General features: G+C 41.1%; 2 protein-coding genes across 8 annotated transcripts in view; one reads left to right on the plus strand and one right to left on the minus strand.

The window, feature by feature from the left end:
- Positions 1-6824, plus strand: part of SNX25 (sorting nexin 25) — a 146322-nt gene extending 139498 nt beyond the window's left edge. Inside the window, exons 16-19 of one of the 5 annotated variants that reach the window (XM_015139609.3) lie at positions 247-313; positions 4807-4988; positions 5480-5580; positions 6247-6824. In XM_015139609.3, coding sequence (XP_014995095.3) covers positions 247-313; positions 4807-4988; positions 5480-5580; positions 6247-6327 — 431 coding nt within the window. In that variant the 3' untranslated portion in view covers positions 6328-6824. Of the gene's footprint in view, positions 1-246; positions 314-4806; positions 4989-5479; positions 5581-6246 lie in introns of those variants that run through there. The other 4 variants (XR_013417426.1, XM_078002498.1, XR_013417427.1 and 1 more) reach the window with 4 other exon arrangements.
- Positions 6825-8976: 2152 nt separating this feature from the next.
- LRP2BP (LRP2 binding protein) overlaps positions 8977-19661 on the minus strand; it is a 31065-nt gene continuing 20380 nt past the window's right edge. For all 3 annotated transcript variants that reach the window (XM_015139616.3, XM_078002502.1, XM_001085019.5), the window contains exons 3-9: positions 19044-19156; positions 17783-17896; positions 16555-16697; positions 16373-16478; positions 15110-15333; positions 13102-13276; positions 8977-10125 (exon numbers count right to left, since the gene is read on the minus strand). In XM_015139616.3, the coding sequence (XP_014995102.2) occupies positions 10060-10125; positions 13102-13276; positions 15110-15333; positions 16373-16478; positions 16555-16697; positions 17783-17896; positions 19044-19156 (941 nt within the window). In that variant the 3' untranslated portion in view covers positions 8977-10059. The remainder of the gene's footprint in view (positions 10126-13101; positions 13277-15109; positions 15334-16372; positions 16479-16554; positions 16698-17782; positions 17897-19043; positions 19157-19661) is intronic.

The following is a 19661-nucleotide window of genomic DNA, read 5'->3' on the forward strand; positions in this document are numbered from 1 at the left end:
GAAACACTGTAAAAACTCTGCTTTCATCTCATCAGTTGCTTAGTAGAAAATGAAAGCCTAGTCAGAAGAGTTTTCCTGAGCAGAATTTCGCTAACCTAAACCCAAATTCTGCAGATGTCATAGTCTTGACTTGATGGCAGGACTCAAATGATCTTAAGTGGTAAGATTTATGCTTTGTACAGCTATGAAAATGTCCCAAATTGTGATACCCTGTGATAAAAAGTTTTCCTCTGGTTTCTGTTTTAGTGTTTAAATGGGTGAGAAGAACATTAATTGCCCTCGTTCAGGTCACTTTTGGAAGAACCATCAACAAGTGAGTTGTATGAAATTAATATTTGGATCCATGCCGTACTCTTTTGCCTTGACAGTCAAATTACCGTATGATCTAGCAGCCAGTGATTTAACTGAAAGTCTTTTATTTTCTCTCTCTTTTCATTTCTGATATGATTCTAAGATTGGATAGGAGAATCGGTTTCTGAAAGAATTTCTCCCACAGAATGCATGTGGCGAGTTAGATAAGAAAAGCTTGAGCTACTTCCGCACTCTGGCTGGCGCGGGTCAGGAGGCTGTGCTCTGTAAAGCTCCCCTTTGATCACCACAACTAGTTTGAGTATCTTGGGTAGAATGTTTTTATGTCAAATAATGAGAATCAGTTTAAGGTTTAGACTGTAAGCCAGAAGGAAAGTAGGATGAGCATCACATGGCAGGCATTTACTTAGAGGAAAATACAGACCATATATTAAGGTTTTTAGAGTTGTCTAGCACTGAAGTGCTAACTCTTCTTGTTAGTTAATATCTGAGTATCCACTGGGGTGCATGTGTGGCCCTGTCATCTAGCACTGTTATAAGCCATATGTATATTCTAAACTATATTATATTATCCATATACATAAAGGTATTATATACTTATACCGGTCTTTCGCTGAGTGTTCTAATGTTGCTCACAAAAAGTAGTCCACATTTTGATCATTCATTTATGAAAGCCCTGGGTTTGTTATTGAGAACTCAATTAATACAGTCAATTATTATCAGTTTCTAAGAAATTATTGGAATTTTTTATAACTGCAAAGTCACGTAGCCAATAGAAGTTGAATAGATTTAGATCGGTTTAGGCCTGAAAGGGGGTCTTAGAGATTAGTCTAACTCCTCATTTTGTTGGTGAAGAAGTGGAACCAAAGAGATCAACTGCTTGTCTGAAGTCACCAGATCCATTAGCTGACCTAACCTGGCCCCCTGGCCTGGTGCCTGCTTCATCTCTACACCTGGAATTTGGAAATACTGTTATCAAGATCTTTTATATGGTAACTCTATACCCAGAATTCTTCACAAGATAAACATTATGATTTCCTGCAGAATAGGAATATGAGTCAGCTTCTAGAAATAAAAAAAAAAAAATCTCAAGCCTGTAATCCCAGCACTTTGGGAGGCCGAGGCGGGCGGATCACAAGGTCAGGAGATCGAGACCACAGTGAAACCCCGTCTCTACTAAAAATACAAAAAATTAGCCGGGCGAGGTGGCGGGCGCCTGTAGTCCCAGCTACTCAGGAGGCTGAGGCAGGAGAATGGCGGGAACCCGGGAGGCGGAGCTTGCAGTGAGCCGAGATCGCGCCACTGCACTCCAGCCTGGGCAACAGTGTGAGAATCCGTCTCCAAAAAAAAAAAAAAAAAAAAAAAAATCACTTTTTGATATAACAAAATAAGTTTTAAGGTGAAATTATCAGATTTTCCCAAGTGAAAGATTTAGTGGTCAGACATTGGTACAAGGTTAATATGATAGTTTTATCAAATAAAGCTTATAGATTTTTATAGGAAACACTGTAAAGAACATTTGCTATTTTTTTTATTGATTTGCCAATGAATATATTTTCCTTGTGGTCAGAAACAAAAGTTTACTTCTACCTAAGGTTAAAAAAAAATAGTTTTAGTTGGCTGGACACAGTGGCTCATGCCTGTAATCCCAGCACTTTGGAAGGCTGAGGTGGGCAGATTGCTTCAGCCCAGAAGTTCAAGACCAGCCTGGGCAACGTGGTAAGACCCCGTCTCTACAGAAAATAAAAAAATTAGCCAGGGGTGGTAGTACACACATGCCTGTGATTCCAGCTCCTCAGAAGGCTCAGGCGGGAGGACTGCTTGAGTCCAGGAGGTCAAGGCTGCCGTGAGCCACTGCATTCCAGCCTGGATGAAAGACCAAGACCTTTCTTCCAAAAAAAAAAAAAAAAAAAGCTGTAGTTGTCCATTACAGGCTTCTTTAGTTGACCTAAGTATCATAGGCTTTTGTTCTAATCAGAAAAACTGGCCTGTTTACTTTTTTGTTTTAGTCTAAGGCAAACAAACCTCTTTTGTATTGACAAGCCTTAGATAAAGAAATTCCCCCAAAAATGCCAGGCACGGTGGCTCACGTCTGTCATCCCAGCACTTTGGGAGGCCGAAGCAGGTGGATCACTTGATGTCAGGAGTTCAAGATCAGCCTGGCCAACATGGCAAAACCCCATCTCTACTAAAAATACAAAAATTAGCCGGGCATGGTGGGTGCATGCACCTGTAATTAAAAGAAATTCCCCAGATGGCCTTCTGTTTCTCAGTACTCAGGACTTGCTAATTTAGTTTCCTTTTCAGTTTCAGCAAATCATGCATACTTTCCTTGCTCCTATTTATGATATTGGCTCTTAATTATAAAATGAGCAGCCGTGGGTTGTGAGTGGTGCATAACATCAGGCAGTTATTTTCACGGGGATGGAGAAGAGGCACGTGTAGAGGATTTGCAGGCTGTTGATTTCATTGGGCTTTTTGTCAAGTAGTGATCATGGAGCACATGGTTCTTTGCTATTTTTGCCTTCAGCAGATGATGACGCATCATGAAATTAAGCAGCAGCACAGTGTGTGTCTCTTGCCTTGTAGACTACAATTTCACATGCTAGAATTGCTTCAAAAGCATCGGACGGGCTTCGGCTGATAGAAAGTCAGATCTAAATCGGTAGAAAATAACTTAGATGATGACCTTTATGAAGAGTCACTTCCTAATCTCACGTTGTAAACTGACATTTTAGGAAGGTAGGCAGGCAGGTCAATAGATGCTCTCGTGAACCACAAATTCCGTTAAATTAATAAACTTATTTTATATGGTCTAGATTTGAATTGCACAGTTCCAAGAAATATAGAGAAGAGTCTGAGAGATGTGCAGCTATAGATGGAGATGACAGTGTAGTTTGACTCATAGTGGAGTTTAGATGTACATTCAATAGTGACTGACTACTATGTGCAAAGTACTGGACTTGAAACATCTATTTTAGATACTATCTGAAAACCTTACATTGTCCATTTAAAATTCTGGTTGGAAGTCAGATTCTTCAAGGGCTTTTTAATATATTATTATTCATGAATTGAGTTTGAAATGTGAAGTCCTTCTGGCACAAATAGTCTAAGCTGATTCTTTTCCCCTTTTTGATGGAGAGACTTTCTCCTCCCAACCTCACAACCACTCTTGGGCTCTTTGAACTGTGTGTAGTTGTCTCTTGACAGCAGAGGACCTGTAACTGGTTAGAATTTGACTAACGACTGGCCCGGTGCGGTGACTCAACGCCTGTAATCCCGGCACTTTGGGAGGCTGAGGCGGGCGGATCACAAGGTCAGGATATCAAGACCATCCTAGCTAACACAGTGAAACCCTGTCTTTACTAAAAATACAAAAAATTAGCTGGGCGTGGTGGCACATGCCTGTAGTCCCAGCTACTTGGGAGGCTGAGGCAGGAGAATCGCCTGAACCCAGGAGGCAGAGGTTGCAGTGAGCTGAGATTGTACCACTGCACTCCAGCCTGGGGGACAGAGCGAGACTGTCTCAAAAAAAAAAAAGAATTTGACTAATGACTGACGAAATGGGGTTGTGTGGAAGACCTGGGTAACCAACTCAAATGCATAACTGTGCAAGTCAAATGCCTGCCACCCAGTTTTTGTTCTTGTGGAATTTTGAAATTGGCCACATAGCGGTGTATCTGTGAAAGGGACTGTCTTTTTCCTTGCCTCATGGGCATGTGAAGTGCTTTATGTGGATCCGAGTATCCTGCCCAGCATTCTCTGCCACAGCAACACTAAAAGACAGCTATGGAAAGCCTGCTCCTCCTGCAGGCCTTCAGGACCCCAGACCACTTCTAACAGTCTTTAAATGGATTTATGTTTTCACCTGATAACACTTCATGGAAATGTTGCAGTCTGCAGACAACTCAATCTCTCTGTTCTTGTCTTTATAGACTGAACACAGCCAACATTTGGAGAAGTTAGTGCCAATGACAAAACTAGCTCTAGGAATAAATGGTCATGCAGTATTACCAAAATAAAAAAATTGGCCAGGCGTGGTGGCTCACACCTGTAATCCTAGCACTTTGGGAGGCCAAGACTGGTGGATCACCTGAGGTCAGGAGTTCGAGACCAGCCTGGCCAACATGGCGAAACCCCATCTCTATTAAAAATGCAAAAATCAGCTGGGCGTGGTGGCACGTACCTGTAGTCCCAGATACTCGGGAAGCTGAGGCAGGAGAATCACTTGAACCTGTGGGCGGAGGTTGCAGTGAGCCGAGATTGCACCACTGCATTCCAGCATGTGTGACAAAGCAATACTGCATCTCAAAAAATAATAATAATTAAAAATATATATAACTTTCAGAGCCAGAGTTTAAAAAATCCAATTCCTAGTTTTTTTCATCAAACATTTAGATCAGGCTGTATCTTAACCTTCGCATTGATAAGTGCCTTCTGAGAGCAGAGTACACAATTTCTAAAAACCTCATCCAAGAAATCTTCTTCTCTTAAAAGACAAATCCGGGACACAGTCAACTGGATTTTCAGTGAACAAATGTTGGTCTACTACATCAATATTTTCCGGGATGCTTTTTGGCCACATGGGAAGTTGGCACCACCGACCACAATCAGAAGCGAAGAGCAAAGTCAGGAAACAAAACAGAGAGCGCAGCAAAAGCTGCTTGAAAACATTCCAGGTGAGGCCTGGGCTGTTACAGATCATGAGGGAATGTGAACCCCATTGAGGTGATTTTCATTTATGTCTTGCAGGAACCATTTTTTACAATGAAAAAAAAAAAAGGATCATACTCTTTTAAGCCATTTTTTGTCACTTGCTAAGAAGTTATACTGAGAATGTTAACTTGAAAAATGTTTTAGAACAGATAATAAACTTTGTGTTTTGGAAATCCTGCTAAAGTATAGTGTTTTGAGAGCTTAATTTTTAGCAAAACATTAACATTTTAATTATTAAAATTAGTAGTTGCAACATATTAAAACTGTAATTTGTATAAATGCCTTATGTTGAAAAATTCTCTCCTGAAGCATTTGCGAGAACTGACCATTCATGTTTCTCATGCCTCCATGTCTTTATTGACTGAATGTGTATAATGTTATATTCCTTTCACCGCAAAGCTATGCACTGAGCACTTTATCAATAGCAGCATAGAATATAAACTTAATTTTTCAGATATGCTTCAGAGCCTTGTTGGACAGCAAAATGCCCGCCATGGCATAATAAAAATATTCAATGCACTGCAAGAAACAAGAGCCAACAAGCATCTGTTATACGTGAGTGAATTAAAGCCCAGGGGGTTTTCTGCTTCATTTTTGTCTGTTTCTTCATTTGGTTAGAAAAAGCATGTACCCCAGTGGCTGCACGCTCGCATTCTCACAGACTAGTCATTTCCCTTGACTTTTTTTTTTTTTTGAAACAGAGTTTCGCTCTTATCCCCCAGGCTCGGGTGCAGTGGCGTGATCTCAGCTCACTGCAACCTCTGCCTCCTGGGTTCAAGCAATTCTCCTGCCTCAGCCTCCCGAGTAGCTGGGACCACAGGCGTGCACCACCACACCTGGCTAATTTTTGTATTTTTAGTAGAGACAGGGTTTCGCCATGTTGGCCGGGATGGTCGCTAACTCCTGACCTCAGGTGATCTGTCTGCCTCCGCCTCCCAAAGTACTGGGATTATAGGCAGGAGCCACCGTGCCCATCCTCCCTTGACTTTTGATATAACATTGCCGCCTAACTGGTTGGTTTTCTTATTTCAGCAAAGCCAACTGTTTCCCAGTCATCTCTCTGATTATAGTTACCAATATTAAATACTGTTTGAGAGTTACTTGTTTACTGAGATTATTTCAGACCTAAAATTACACTTTTCTCTTAGACGCAGATATTTATTTTGAATAAACCCTTGGAGAAAAACATTTTTCTACTTTTTTCCTTCTTTCTTGGTTCAGGTGCTGATGGAACTGCTGCTAATTGAACTGTGTCCTGAGCTGAGAACTCATTTAGATCAACTTAAAGCTGGCCAAGTTTGAGACTGCACAAATAAACCACCAGAAAAATGTCTGTGTAATAATAGACATGAAACATTTTCCTCTTTTCCACAGAGGGCTTGACTGAGAACCATACTGATTTTTATTTTAGTTACCTCCCTCTAGTTTTATGTGAAATCAGCAGAATCGGGGAGGACGGGACTTACGCTGTGGTAGGCAACAGAAAAAAACTTCTATTGATTTTTATTTAATATAAATACTTTAAAGATCAACATACTGATTGAAATACAGATGTTAATATGTGAGCACCTAGGAAGTATTTTAAATATTTATGAAAATATTTTGTTTTAAAATGAACTATGAATATTGTACAGTTAATTTCCTCACTGAGGATTGTGAACTTTCTTATATTATTTCATGTATATTGAAGAACATTGTTGTGCAATGCTTTGTGTAAAGTTATTGTGAAGATTTTATTGTCTTTATTTTTACCAAAGATTTCCCATAGTTTTAGCATTCAAAGCAATAAAATATAAAAATGAATCTCAGCGCTCTATGATATTTAAGATACTTATATCTCAAAGAGATTGAAACTCTACAGGCAGTTCAAATATTTATTGAATGCCTTTTTAGAGAAAACGCTATGCACTTAACTACTTCTGCAGGGAAGTAAAAGTTTGCTGCCTTCTCCAGAAACAAAATAAATCTGTGAAAATATATGATTTTTAGTGAGCAGAAAGAGCCAGATTAGTGCTTGAAGTGAGGCATTAGGGAGGAGAGATGGGAGCTGACCCTTGGAGTATGGGCAGGGCGGAGATGGGGGAGCGGAAGGAGGAAGGCAGCTACTTCAGGGGCTCGGTTGTATCATCGAGCCTTTTAGACCACAAGGGCATTAGGGGAGATCCAGAGGACAGACTTCCTGTTACTGATAGTGGGACCATGGACAAGTACTTCATTTTCCTGGGTTTCACCATCTATTATGTGACAACAACATACTTTCCCCTCTCTAATCCCCAAGAATATTGAAAACAACACAAACAAGTAAAAGGTAAAAATTCAGTTTGAATCCCTGAAACATACTCCCCTAATGCCCCAGTATGTAACCTGTGCCAGTTTATATACGTATAATATACGTATCATACCTGCCAACTTCTTGATAAGAAACAAGTTCTGAAAGATAAATGATTAAAAATTAGTAAACCAAATGTTATCCTTAAGATTTTTTTCATTATAGCTTTTTTATCCTTTTTTCAGACCGTGATATTTGACACTTAAAAAAATACCCAAAGTTGGCTATTGATAAAAATTATCCTTCAAAAGACTACATAGAAAAAAACAGATAAAATACATTCAAGGAAGAGAGGCAAGGTGAAGTTGTCAAGCCCAGAGAACTTATCATAATACAATTATTGGAAATGTCCATTTTAGGCATAATTCTATGCTATCATTTAAACTGTAGCTGTTAAGTTTATATTGCAAATGAGAAAGATCACTATTATTTTGTCTCTATATTTATTTATGATAAATTGTCATTTTTCCATGAGATATCAGCTATAAGGAATCTTAGAGAAGGAGTGTGTGTGTGTGTGTGTGTAAGAGTCATGATCTGGAAGCCTCAGCTCGAGTTACAGACTCACCGCACTCGCAGGTCAAGGGGTTTACTACTGTCCTCAGCAGTGGTAGTTTGCACGGGCTCACTTGTGCCAGAGCATCAGCTTTATGGTAACTACAGTAAACTGAAATTTTACATTCTGCATTGGATTTATGGAAGACATTTGAGCACAGCATGTTACCACATATGGCACACGTCAAAGTGTATGATTTCTGAAACCCATCTTTTAATGGCAGTTTAAAAAGTGCTCTTTAGTTAGGGTCGATCTTTTATTATGTTCCTATTTTAAGATTCTTTTTTTTTTTTCTGGAGACGGAATTTCGCTCTTGTCGCCCAGGCTGGAGTGCAATTGCACAATCTCAGCTCACTGCAAGCTCCGCCTCCCGGTTTCAAGCCATTCTCCTGCCTCAGCCTCCTGAGTAGCTGGGACTACACGCCCAGCTAATTTTTGTATTGTCAGTAGAGGAAGGGCTTCACCACGTTGGCCAGGCTCGTCTCGATCCCCTGACCTCAGGTGATCTGCCCGCCTCGGCCTCCCAAAGTGCTGGGATTACAGGCGTGAGCCACCGCACCCAACCCTAAAGATTCTCGGGAGGCTGAGGCAGGAGAATGGCGTGAACCCGGGAGGCGGAGCTTGCAGTGAGCCAAGATCGTGCCACTGCACTCCAGCCTGGGTGACAGATAGACTCCATCTCAAAAAAAAAAAAAAAAAAAAAAAAAAAAAAGAATCTTTAGGAACTGGATTAAGTGTGGAGAAGAGAATACTGGTTGGGAATTTGGATCTTCAAGTGGTTGAAGGAATGTTACATGGATGGTATTAAGAGATTTGAGACAGAAATACATGACAATTTGAGATACCTCAAACCTGAGTCTGTTGAAATTTCTTCCCTTACGCAAAGACAAAATGAAGTTTCAAGCAATACAGACAAGCCAGAACATAAAACTAGAGCAAATACTTTTCTGCCATTCAACAGTTTAGTGACTGTCACCTCCATATTAACTGCATTTTCCCATGACGAAAAAGAAATCTTGTTTAAATCCACTGTCGGGATGGTTGTGATTTATAAAATAAAGCCACATCATTTAATATGTTTATTTAAAAAGGGATAGTTAAGGTATTTCTGAGACCTGTCTTCAATATGTATATTTGTTTCACAAATGAATAGCCTTGTACAGTCTTAAGCATATGGATCTTACTGTTTTTACTGTCACCTTTTGCCTTCATAGATGTCATCTATATAAGGAAAGCCTTTTGCTAATTTAACAGTATTTAGTTGTAGTTCTTGTAGATGATTTCATTCAGGTTTTTACCACAGGGTTTTAAAAATGTAGAAAATGAGCTGAAGCACAAAGAAACAATTTGCTTTAACTTTCTTATAAATATTTTCAAATAGCAATTGCTTTTTGTTTTATTACACATTCTGCATATGTATATAGCAGTTGTTTTACTCATTACATTAAGATCTTTGAGGGAAGATTTGGAGGGGCAAGATTCCAAAGCAGTGTCTTATAACCCACTTTTTTGAAGTTTATATGTAATAAATTAGCCAATTATTTATGAGCTTTTTAAGAATAGAGGATGTCTCAAAAGGCTTAGTGCAGTTTTAGCTTTAATAACTTCAGAAGTAGAAATGCTACACACACTTATTTAAGTTTAATTCTTTAAATGTCTTTTACCCTTAATTAGTTTCGTGAATTTACATTAAAAAATTTTAAATGACTGAAACAAAATTTAAACATTCACAAAACTAAGAGACAAATATAAAGAATTAAACTTTCAAATGATGGTTTTAAATATGTTTGTATCATTTCTACTTCTGAACTTACTAAAGCTAAACTAAGTCTTTTTGGAGACTTGGTATTTAAGAAAGGAAAAAAGAGACTTGCTGTGTAGAATGGTTTTGATACTTGATATGGTCTAGGCCAGTCTGTAGGGTAAGAGGTGGACCTCTGAGGACTCCTGCAGCAATCTGACCTTGTGTCTAGGTTTCAAGGTGCAAAACTTAACCGCGTACAAATTCAAGAACGAAGTAACATGTCACCTGTAAAATACCCAGGATAGTGTAATTTGCGATGTGCAAAATAACCAGTCATAGCTACTATAAAGATACACACATTGTGCGGTGTTAGCATGGATGATCTTTGTTGAAATACATTGTGGTCTAAATTCTTTGACGAATAAGTAAGGAGTGAAGTTCATCTGCCAGTGCAGGGTTCAGACGACAAGCCTTGAAACCAAAGAGAGTCAGATATTTAGATACATTCTCATTGTTTGGGTCTTTCTTCTTTTTTTTTCTTTTTTGATTCGTTTTTAAGAATAGTACAGTAAATTTCAAGGAAATTTGTTAAGATACTTTCTATTCTGATGTCCTACTTTAACCTCTGCAGAATGGATCAATTTGAAAAACATTTTATCAGTGCCAAGAATCAAGGGAACTTAAGCACCAGTGATGGCATTGTATGTCATGAATTGTTAAGATAAGTAAAATGGAAAGCATTAACATTTGGCCTCAAAGTTGTTATGATCTCAGTATGTGAATAACAGCATCTGTAATAATCTTATTTTAAAATATATAGCTAAAATAGTCTTATGATGTCTAAACAGTGACAAGGTGCATAATTTCTAGACTGGCAACAATGCGGGACAGAGCTCTCATCCAAACCTCACTCTGTGCAGAAATTGTCCCTTCCGTAGCCATGACAGTTGGTCACTAGGTGTTTGCTGTGTGCTTCCAGTAGCAGGAAGTTGCCACCTTTAGAGAAAACCTGTGTTTTTGTTTGTTTCCTGAATTGTTGTGTTAGAAAACTCTCCCTTATTTTAGGCTGGTATTTCTCTCCATGCACTCTAGAATCCTTGAAGGGTCCTAACAGAATACGTAATGCTGGTTTCACAGAAACCTAAGATTCCAGGAAGTTGGAGTCTCCCTGCCTGACGGTGGCAGAGCTGAGAGCAGGCCTGAGTCTGTCACCTCGAGGTCCCAGTTACCATCTTACAGCCTCACCGTCTGCCATAACACGCTGCCTGCCATGGGCTCTGATTCCGCTCCCTCCCCACCTGTTCCCTTCCTGTGGGACACTGCCGGTCCAGTGAAGGCCACTGTCAGGACCCCTCGTGTCCTTTTGCTTTGAGAGAGAAGGTTTCTGTTCTCATATCAAGCCTCATGTGACATCATTCCAGACCCTTCACTGGTTCACTGCCTCTAAATTATCTCCATTTTATCGGTATCCCCAATGGCCCAAACTGACTCCAGTATCCTCGATGCATATCCTAGAGTTCTAGAGTACAGTATCCTAGATGCAGAGTAATGGGGCTATTTTCTCCCATCATATGGAAAATCATTCTCAGATTGGAATCTCTTTTGCTTTTTTTTTTTTTTTTTTTGAGATGGAGTCTCACTCTGTTGCCCAGGCTGGAGTGCAGCAGCACAACCTCCGCTCACTGCAACACTCCTCCTCGCAGGTTCAAGCAATTCTCATGCCTCAGCCTCCCGAGTAGCTGGGACCACGGGCACACGCTACCATGATGGGCTAATTTTTGTATTTCTAGTAGAGATGGGATTTTGCCATATTGGACAGGTTGGTCTCAAACTCCTGGCCTCAGGTAATCCTCCCACCTCGGCCTCCCAAAGTGCTGGGATTACAGGCCTGAGCCACCGTACCTGGCCTTGTTTTGCTGCTTTATGCAGGATGACTATATACCATGTTTCAAAATATGTTTGACTAGAGTTTTCTAAGGATATTAAGGATAGGATAGAACCTGAAATCAGCTTGGTTTGGAAATTGGTATAGTACAGAGAGCATTTTTTTTTTGAGACGGAGTCCCAGGCTGGAGTGCAGTGGTGTGATCTTGGCTCACTGCAACCTCTGCTCCCAGGTTCAAGCAATTCTCCTGCCTCAGCCTCCCAAGTAGCTGGGATTACAGGCACACACTACCACACCTGGCTAATTTTATTTTTCAGTAGAGACGGGGTTATTTAGTATTTTTAGTAGACACTGGGTTTCACCATGTTGGCCAGGCTGGTCTCGAACTCCTGACCTCAATGATCTGCCCGCCTCAGCCTCCCAAAGTGCTGGGATTACAGGCATGAGCCACTGTGCCCCGCCAGTACAGAGAGCATTTAAATGAAAAAAGTTAGACAACCGTTTATTCATACGAAGAATGGAGTAGAGGTAAATATCTTAAAGATCAGTTGCATTTGGCTGTGTGCTGTGTGTCTGTGTGTTAATATGGCTTTGATGCTCTGGAAGTTTTAATTTTAAAGTAATTTAGGGTTCCCAAATTTACCTGCCATTGGAATCCCACGGGGAGCTTCAACAAATATGCTTCTGTCTCCTAGAGACCATGATTGAAATTTTCTGAAATAAGGCCTGAACTTTGGAATTTGTAAAAGATCCTCGGGTGATTTTAACATGCAGAGAAGCTTGGGAACCACTGTGGTAATATCAGAGTCAGCCAAGGGACTCAGAATACTGTTCCTTCCCTTGTTCCCCCACTCAGGCTGAATGATCTGTGCACTACAAACACTGCTCTACCAAGTCTGCTATGATGTAATTCTAATTTTGACTCATGGATGTGATGGCCCAGCTTTTTGGTTTTTCTTTAAAAAAAAAAAATCTAAACTTAGTATTCATAATGATCTCCTTTACCGCCCCCTCCCCCCCACCCCCACAACTACCACAGCCCTTGCTTTTTAGTTCTTAGTAGTTACTTTGAGATGTGAAATGCATTTGGGATCTAAATAAATTGATCACACGGATTAAAATATGAAAGGCTTATTTTCACTGACTACCTCAAGCTCAAGAATATCCCTCCTGAGTGGGGTAGATGTGACGCTCAAAAAAACCTTTAAACCGTATTTCATTACCATACTAGAATGAACACATAGGTTCACACTTTTTCTAGATGAAAGACATAAACTGTTCAGCTTTAAGGTCTTAGTGCTGGGCCTTAGGCCGCAGATAGTAGCAGAATGAAAGAGTAATTTGCATCAAAATAGGGCTTTTAATCATTTGAGCTAAATTATGCTAATAAGAATCTGACAATTGTCTGCAAACAATCTGCATGTCTGACAGCGCCTCTGTAGACAGAGGTTATCTGCACAGTAATTGAGTAGAAGAAACACTAATCCGTAAAACCCTTCAAGTTGCAACTAAAGCCTGGCAGTTTCTCTTTGGGTGAACTGATACTTTGTTCTAACGCTTACTTTAGAATAATAGTGCTTAGCCGTTGCTTCGTCCCTGGTGATGCCCAAGCCGAGCTGGAGACACCTTGCGTGGTAGAAGGATGCCATTGCCATGCCTCTGCTGATGAACTCCGGGAGACAGTCTGTGACCTGGGCAATCATGGGGATGTCGTGCACCTCATCATAGTCAGCAATCCTGAGAGGACGTAGAGTGGCGAAATGGAAAAGGACATCAGTTATGGCGTAAGTGTTTGTAAAACGATGTGCCTAGAAACCGACCTTGTCCCCGAAGTGATTTCTCTCTGCTGCTTTGAGAACTAAGTTGTTTGCTGCGTGGTGAAGGGTTCGTATAGCCAACTCAAACCAGGAGAAGGCGAGCTTACCATAGTGGTGACTTTACATCGTCTCTGTAATTATGCTCAGCAGGCTCAATCACCATTAGAAAACAAAGGTATGTTTCTTTTTTCTTGTCATATTACTCTTGGAAGTTTAATGTTACTTTGTGGATTTAAACTGCGTGGAGAAGAAAGCATTTTCCACTTCTTTGGATCACGTATGGAAACAGCCACCTTCAATTTGGACATTAGCCACATAGGACCAGAAAACCCTTTCACTAGCACGTCTTTAAAAACGGACAAGGGAAAGAAGTCATCCTTTATACCCAGACACAAATACGTAGAATCGTGTGAGCATGCGATCCAGTCACCTCCACATTAACCACAATGTTAATGGAGTAGGAATGTGGGAAATAATGGAAAACGCCAAAGATTTTAAAGAATGATTTAAAGCTTTAGTTCTAACTAAGACGGACACTTGCTTTGAGATAATGGCAGTCACTCCTGTAAGTGGTCTGCTGCCTGGAGCCCGAGACGCCGGGGACACGGGGAGAAGCAGCCCCCCCCTCCCCTCATCCTCTTGTAGATCACTGCCCTGCACTAGGGCTCGCAGAGAGGGGAGACCGGGCGCTGTGGGAAGGGTGTGACTGGGAAACACCAGCACACTTGTAGATCACTGCCCTGCACTAGGGCTCGCAGAGAGGGGAGACCTGGCGCTGTGGGAAGGGTGTGACTGGGAAACACCAGCACACACAGAGTCTGATGGACACTCCAGAGTACACCCAGGCCTGTGTCCCCGACACACTGCTTTTATACACTGGGTAAAGAAGTGTAGGAAAGTACATGGAGCCTTACAGACTCTGGGAAAAGACGTTTTTGTATATTTTATTAGATATAGTCTCAGTCTTTTCACCATATTCTCATGTTCAGTTCTTATGGAGCTATATTTAGTTGTGCAGTTATAGAACTGCATGGCTGAGGAGCACAGGAAGAAATGAAGACGTGATAAAGGTGTGATATGCCAAGCTGTGTTAAGTACACTATTATGATCCTGCTATAAAGGTATTCTCTTCTTACACATAAAGCAATTGCTTCTTAAGCAACTTGCTTCAGCTAGTAGCACTGAAATCTTGAAGGCTAATGGCATAGAATTGTGCTATCCAGTATGGTAACCACTAGCCATATGAATATTTATGTTAATTAACATTTAAAAGTGTAGTGCTAAGTTGCATTAGACACATTTCAAGTGCTCAGTAGCTACCATTGCTAATACCGCAGAAAGCTCTGTGAAGGATTTGGCATAGAACATTCTTAGGCATTCTTGTCAATGCTTTCATCCAGTTTATTCTAACACTACTGCTAGGGTTTGAAGAAAGTTCCCTCCAAAATCCCAGTGTTGCTAGTGTGATCGTATCAAGAGGTAGGGCCCTCAAGAGGCGATGAGGCCATGAGAGCACCTCCCTCATGAATAGGACGAAAGCCCTTTTTATAAAAGAGGTTTCCTGTAGCTTTCCGCTGTCATGTGAGGACGTGATGGTCCTCCCCTCTGGAGGTTGCAGCCCTCACTAGACAACCACACCTACCTTGATCTTGAACTTCCTGGCCTCTGGAACCGGGGGAAATAAATTTCTGTTTCTTAATACCTAGTGTGTGGTATTCTGTTACAGCAGCACAAAACAGACACAGACATTCACCTTTTAGAAAATGCAACACACTTTGTAAAAAATTTCATCTTATAGTAATACTCCACGAGATTCCCTTGAGCATAGACGTTTCCGCGTTCTGCTGCTTCTCTTAAGCAATGCAGGGCAGCCTCCGTATCCTGCCGGATGCCTTGTCCGTACAAGTACATGAGCCCAAGTGCACCCTGGGACTCCAGATTTCCATTGCCACATGCTTCTGAATGCCAGTAAAATGCCTAAGAAAAGCACAGTTTCATCATTGTATTTATGATCCACTAGATGAAATTATAAGGGAATACTAGACAGAAATCTGTGGCTCCTAGATAGCACTATTAATCATCTCTAGGAAAGAGCTGTAGGCCTTTGGACGCGTTTCACACTAGCACACATGCCTAACGCTGTGTGGAGGGAGTTCCTCTGCCGTCTAATGAGGTCACAGTCCAGACAGCTTATGGCAGAGAAGGACCAGCTGTCCTAGGTTTCAGGATTTGGGGACCTTCCAGAGTAGGGATCAGGAAGGTGCCAAATAGGAACTAAGTGTCTGAAAGGCATGTGGCCAGCAGAGGAGACGAGACTGCTGATGGTGAGGGAGAGTTCAAGCTCCCTGTAGATGCTAGAGATGGCAGCTCCTGCGATCAAAGACAACCCCGATAAACGCTGTATGTAGCCTCAAGCACATTTGCCTCATACTCCGCTACAGTGAATTTGAACTCCTTTACAAAATTCCAGGTGGCTGCTCATCTATCCGAAGATGGCCTTACTTGTTACATGCCTCTTGCAAACTTGCCATTAACTCCTCTCATACAAGTAGGACTCGGCCCCCATTTCCTTCTCCCTATAGGATTTTTTGGGAAACTGTTTCAACCATGGATGAAAGATTGTATTTCTGTGAAAATCTTAGATGGACTTTATTTGTAACTAATTCTTAGTATATTTTATTTATTAGTATCAATTATTTCTCAAGTCACTGCTAATATTCATCTATTCATGATGAAAAGGATTTTGGCCGTAATTTCAGGACTGTTTCTCTTCTTTTAGCTTTGATACTGTAGTATACAAAATACTCTCACATTCATGGTTTCCTTCGATAGAGGTAGGGAAGGGGACATTTATAAATAAAAGGGCTTTGAGATCCTAAAATGTACACTTCCTTTACATTTTAAGGAAATATAAGAGAGATTTAAAACAACATTCCCCACCATTTTCTCAAAAAAAGTAGTGAAACAAATATTAATCTAAATATAACACTGGCATTAAAAAAGAAGGGCATGTCACCTTTTCTAACTCCTTGGGCTCCTTGGTTGAGTAATACAGCCCGAGCATACTTTGAGCCTTCACACTAGCTTTGGGATTTCCATTGTCTGCTGCGAAAAGCCACAGTCTACGAGAAAGCGAGGCATGTTATTCTTGGTTTCAGCATTCCATTCAAACCTAATCTTGTTCCCAGGCAGGATTACCTTTCGGCTTCCTCATTTGATCGTTTAACACCTTTTCCTTCATAATAAGCTCTTCCGAGGTTGTAAGCAGCTGCAAATTTTAAGTGTCTTGCTTTGGGACATGGAGAATCAAGAATTTTCTTCATGTAGTCCACCCCTTTCTCCTTCGACAAAAGAAAGAGCAAAAAAACCCTAGTTTTTAGTTTTACCCAAACTGAATTTCTTTCTCCCAATAAGGCTGTGAAGTGTCCGCCCTCTGACATGATGTGTAATACTATGAATCTGTGCCCAGGAGTTACGATTGTCCTGGATCCTGCCGGGCAAGCGATAAGGACAAAAAGAATCTCTAAAAGTACATTTCCTATCCAGGCACTCCCAGGAGCTCTGGGATATAAGAAATTTCCTTCCTTTTACAGCTGCCTGAGTTGATTTAAGTCTCAATATGGGCTTCCTTTTTTCTCTCCTCCCTCCCATCTAATAACCCTTATCCTGAATCAGCACAGTTCTTAGAACTGACTAAAAGGCAAGCATGGCCCGGAACTTCTTTCACATTTATAATTCTTACAATACACTTGTGAGCCCCTAACAATCACCATCTTCCATTCAAGCATACTTTTACTGTGTGCTCATAGTTTGTATCTAATATACAAATCTTACGCATTAATACAACATCTGCTTTGTGGTCACAAGGAAAGCATAGAAGATATTCTAACCACTAGCAGGAACAGATCTGCACCCTCCACCCCCAGATCCATCAGACACAAACCTTCAAACATCACCCAAAAGAAGAAAATAATACTGGACAATCAAATATATTTTGATTTTTGTTTGAGACAGAGTCTTGCTCTGTCACCCAGGCTGGAGTGCAGTGGCATGATCTTGGCTCACTGCAGCCTCCCAGGTAGCTGGGAATACAAGCATGCACCACCATGCCAGGCTAATTTTTGTATTTTTAGTAGGCCCTGGCCAACATGGTGAAATCCTGTCTCTATTAAAAATACAAAAATTAGCCAGGCATGGTGGCAGTGCCTGTAATCCCAGTTACTCTTAAGGCTGAGGCAGGAGAATCACTTGAACCCGGGAAGTGGAGGTTGCAGTGAGCCGAGGTCGTGCCACTGCACTCCAGCCTGGGTGACACAGCGAGACTCTGTCTCAAAAAAAAAAAAAAGTATTAAAATATAATTTTAATTGTGTCCAACAATCCACTGACAATGAAATCTTACCCACTGTGACCAAGACACTAACTTACAGAATTTAGAATGGTCCCCAGCCCATCATAGTACATCACTCCTAGCTGGTAAGTTGCTTGATGGTCTTTCTCCTCGATTTCTTCAAACTGTTCTAATGCTTCTTCATACCATCCCTAGAAGCATCCAGAAGATATTGAATTATTTTTATTATGATCTTTAATCCCAAAGGCACCAAGTGGCCAACTGTTTCTGCCTAAGTTAAACACACAGTTAACAAGCAGTGCAGCCACGTTCGAACCCATGCCCCACGCTGACGAAGCACGCTGTCTGCCATGGCGCTCTGCCATCCTCAGAGTGACAGGTGCACAGAGAGCCCTCAGCAAACATTTGTTGCCAGGATAGATGAAGGTGCCGTTGAAAAGTGAGAGAGTAAGTGGGATATAGGTGAACAAATGGTGAAGGACAGTCTGTCCCTTTTCAAGTCTTCCCGGGGAAATCAGTGAAAAACCGAAACTACATTACTGAAGTTGGGGGGACAGCTGGCATAGCCATGCCTCAGTCTACTTCCCAGGTTATCCCAACAAGATGTGGAGAACGAGGGCGATTTCCTCCTATGCTGTCCAGGAACAACTAAGGCCGCCTCTAAGTACTAGATAAAAATCAGGGCTTCAATTATTAATATGAAGATATCTGATAATATAAATATAATTTTTTTTTTGAGAGGGAGTCTCATTCTGTCACCCAGGCTGGAGTGCAGTGGCACAATCTCGGCTCACTGCAACCTCTGCCTCCTGGGTTCAAGCAATTCTCTGCCTCAGTCTCCCAAGTAGCTGGGATTACAGATGTGTACCACCATGCCTGGCTATTTCTTTTTTTTTTTTTTTAGTAGAGGCGGGGTTTAGTTATGTTGGAGAGGCTGGTCTCCCAACTCCTGACCTCAGGTGATCCACCTGCCTCGGCCTCCCAAAGCGCTGGGATTACAGGTGTGAGCCACCGCACCCGGCCTGATAATATAATTTGTATTATTAAATATTTTGAGCAAATATATAAAAATTTGATTTTTAATCTATAGTGTGAAATGGATTTTATACTAAAATGACTCCCATAAATGGCTTTCATGACATGGATTTTATGAAGAACGGTCAGGTAACTCCTCAAGCTAGCAGCACTGTATCCCACTGTTAAAGCCACAGCCATAGTCTATGTAATTGGACAGAATTTCCCTAGTATAACACAGTAAGAAACTCTACATGAAATTTTTGTCTCAGGATCTAACAACAGAATTATAGGAAATGAAAACAAATAAACAAAAAATGATACCTCTTCAAAATATAGTTGACCTCTCAGGAAATATGCCAGAGTGTCTCCTTTCAGTATTCTTTTCTTCAAGAGCTGCAATGCCTTATCCACCAAATTAGCATGGCTGTAATGATCTGATTTTTAAAAGGTAAGGAATTCCATTAACCACATAATAGGAATTTTCTCTCCTGAAGTAATGAATCATGTAAAATCCATCTAACACTGTTGACAATATTTCTTTCTAGTACTCATTCCTACAGCTGGCCTCCTTAGCTCAAGGAAGAAATATTACCTGAAAAAAGGGCATGGTCACAGTACCTAACACTGTGCCTTGTATAATGAAGCAATACGGGCCGGGCACGGTGGCTCACGCCTGTAAATCTCAGCACTCTGGGAGGCCAAGGCAGGCAGATCACCTGAGGTTGGGAGTTCAAGACCAGTCTGACCAACGTGGAGAAACCCCGACGCTACCAAAACTACAAAATTGGGGGGTGTGGTGGTGCATGCCTGTAATCCCAGCTACTCGGGAGACTCAGGCAGGCGGAGGCTGCAGTGAGCCAAGATCGCATCCTGCACTCAAGCCTGGGCAACAAGAGCAAAACTCCATCTCAAAAACAAAAACAAAAAAAGCAATACTTG

This window comes from Macaca mulatta, chromosome 5, assembly GCF_049350105.2.
Source record: "Macaca mulatta isolate MMU2019108-1 chromosome 5, T2T-MMU8v2.0, whole genome shotgun sequence".
NCBI lineage: Eukaryota > Metazoa > Chordata > Mammalia > Primates > Cercopithecidae > Macaca > Macaca mulatta.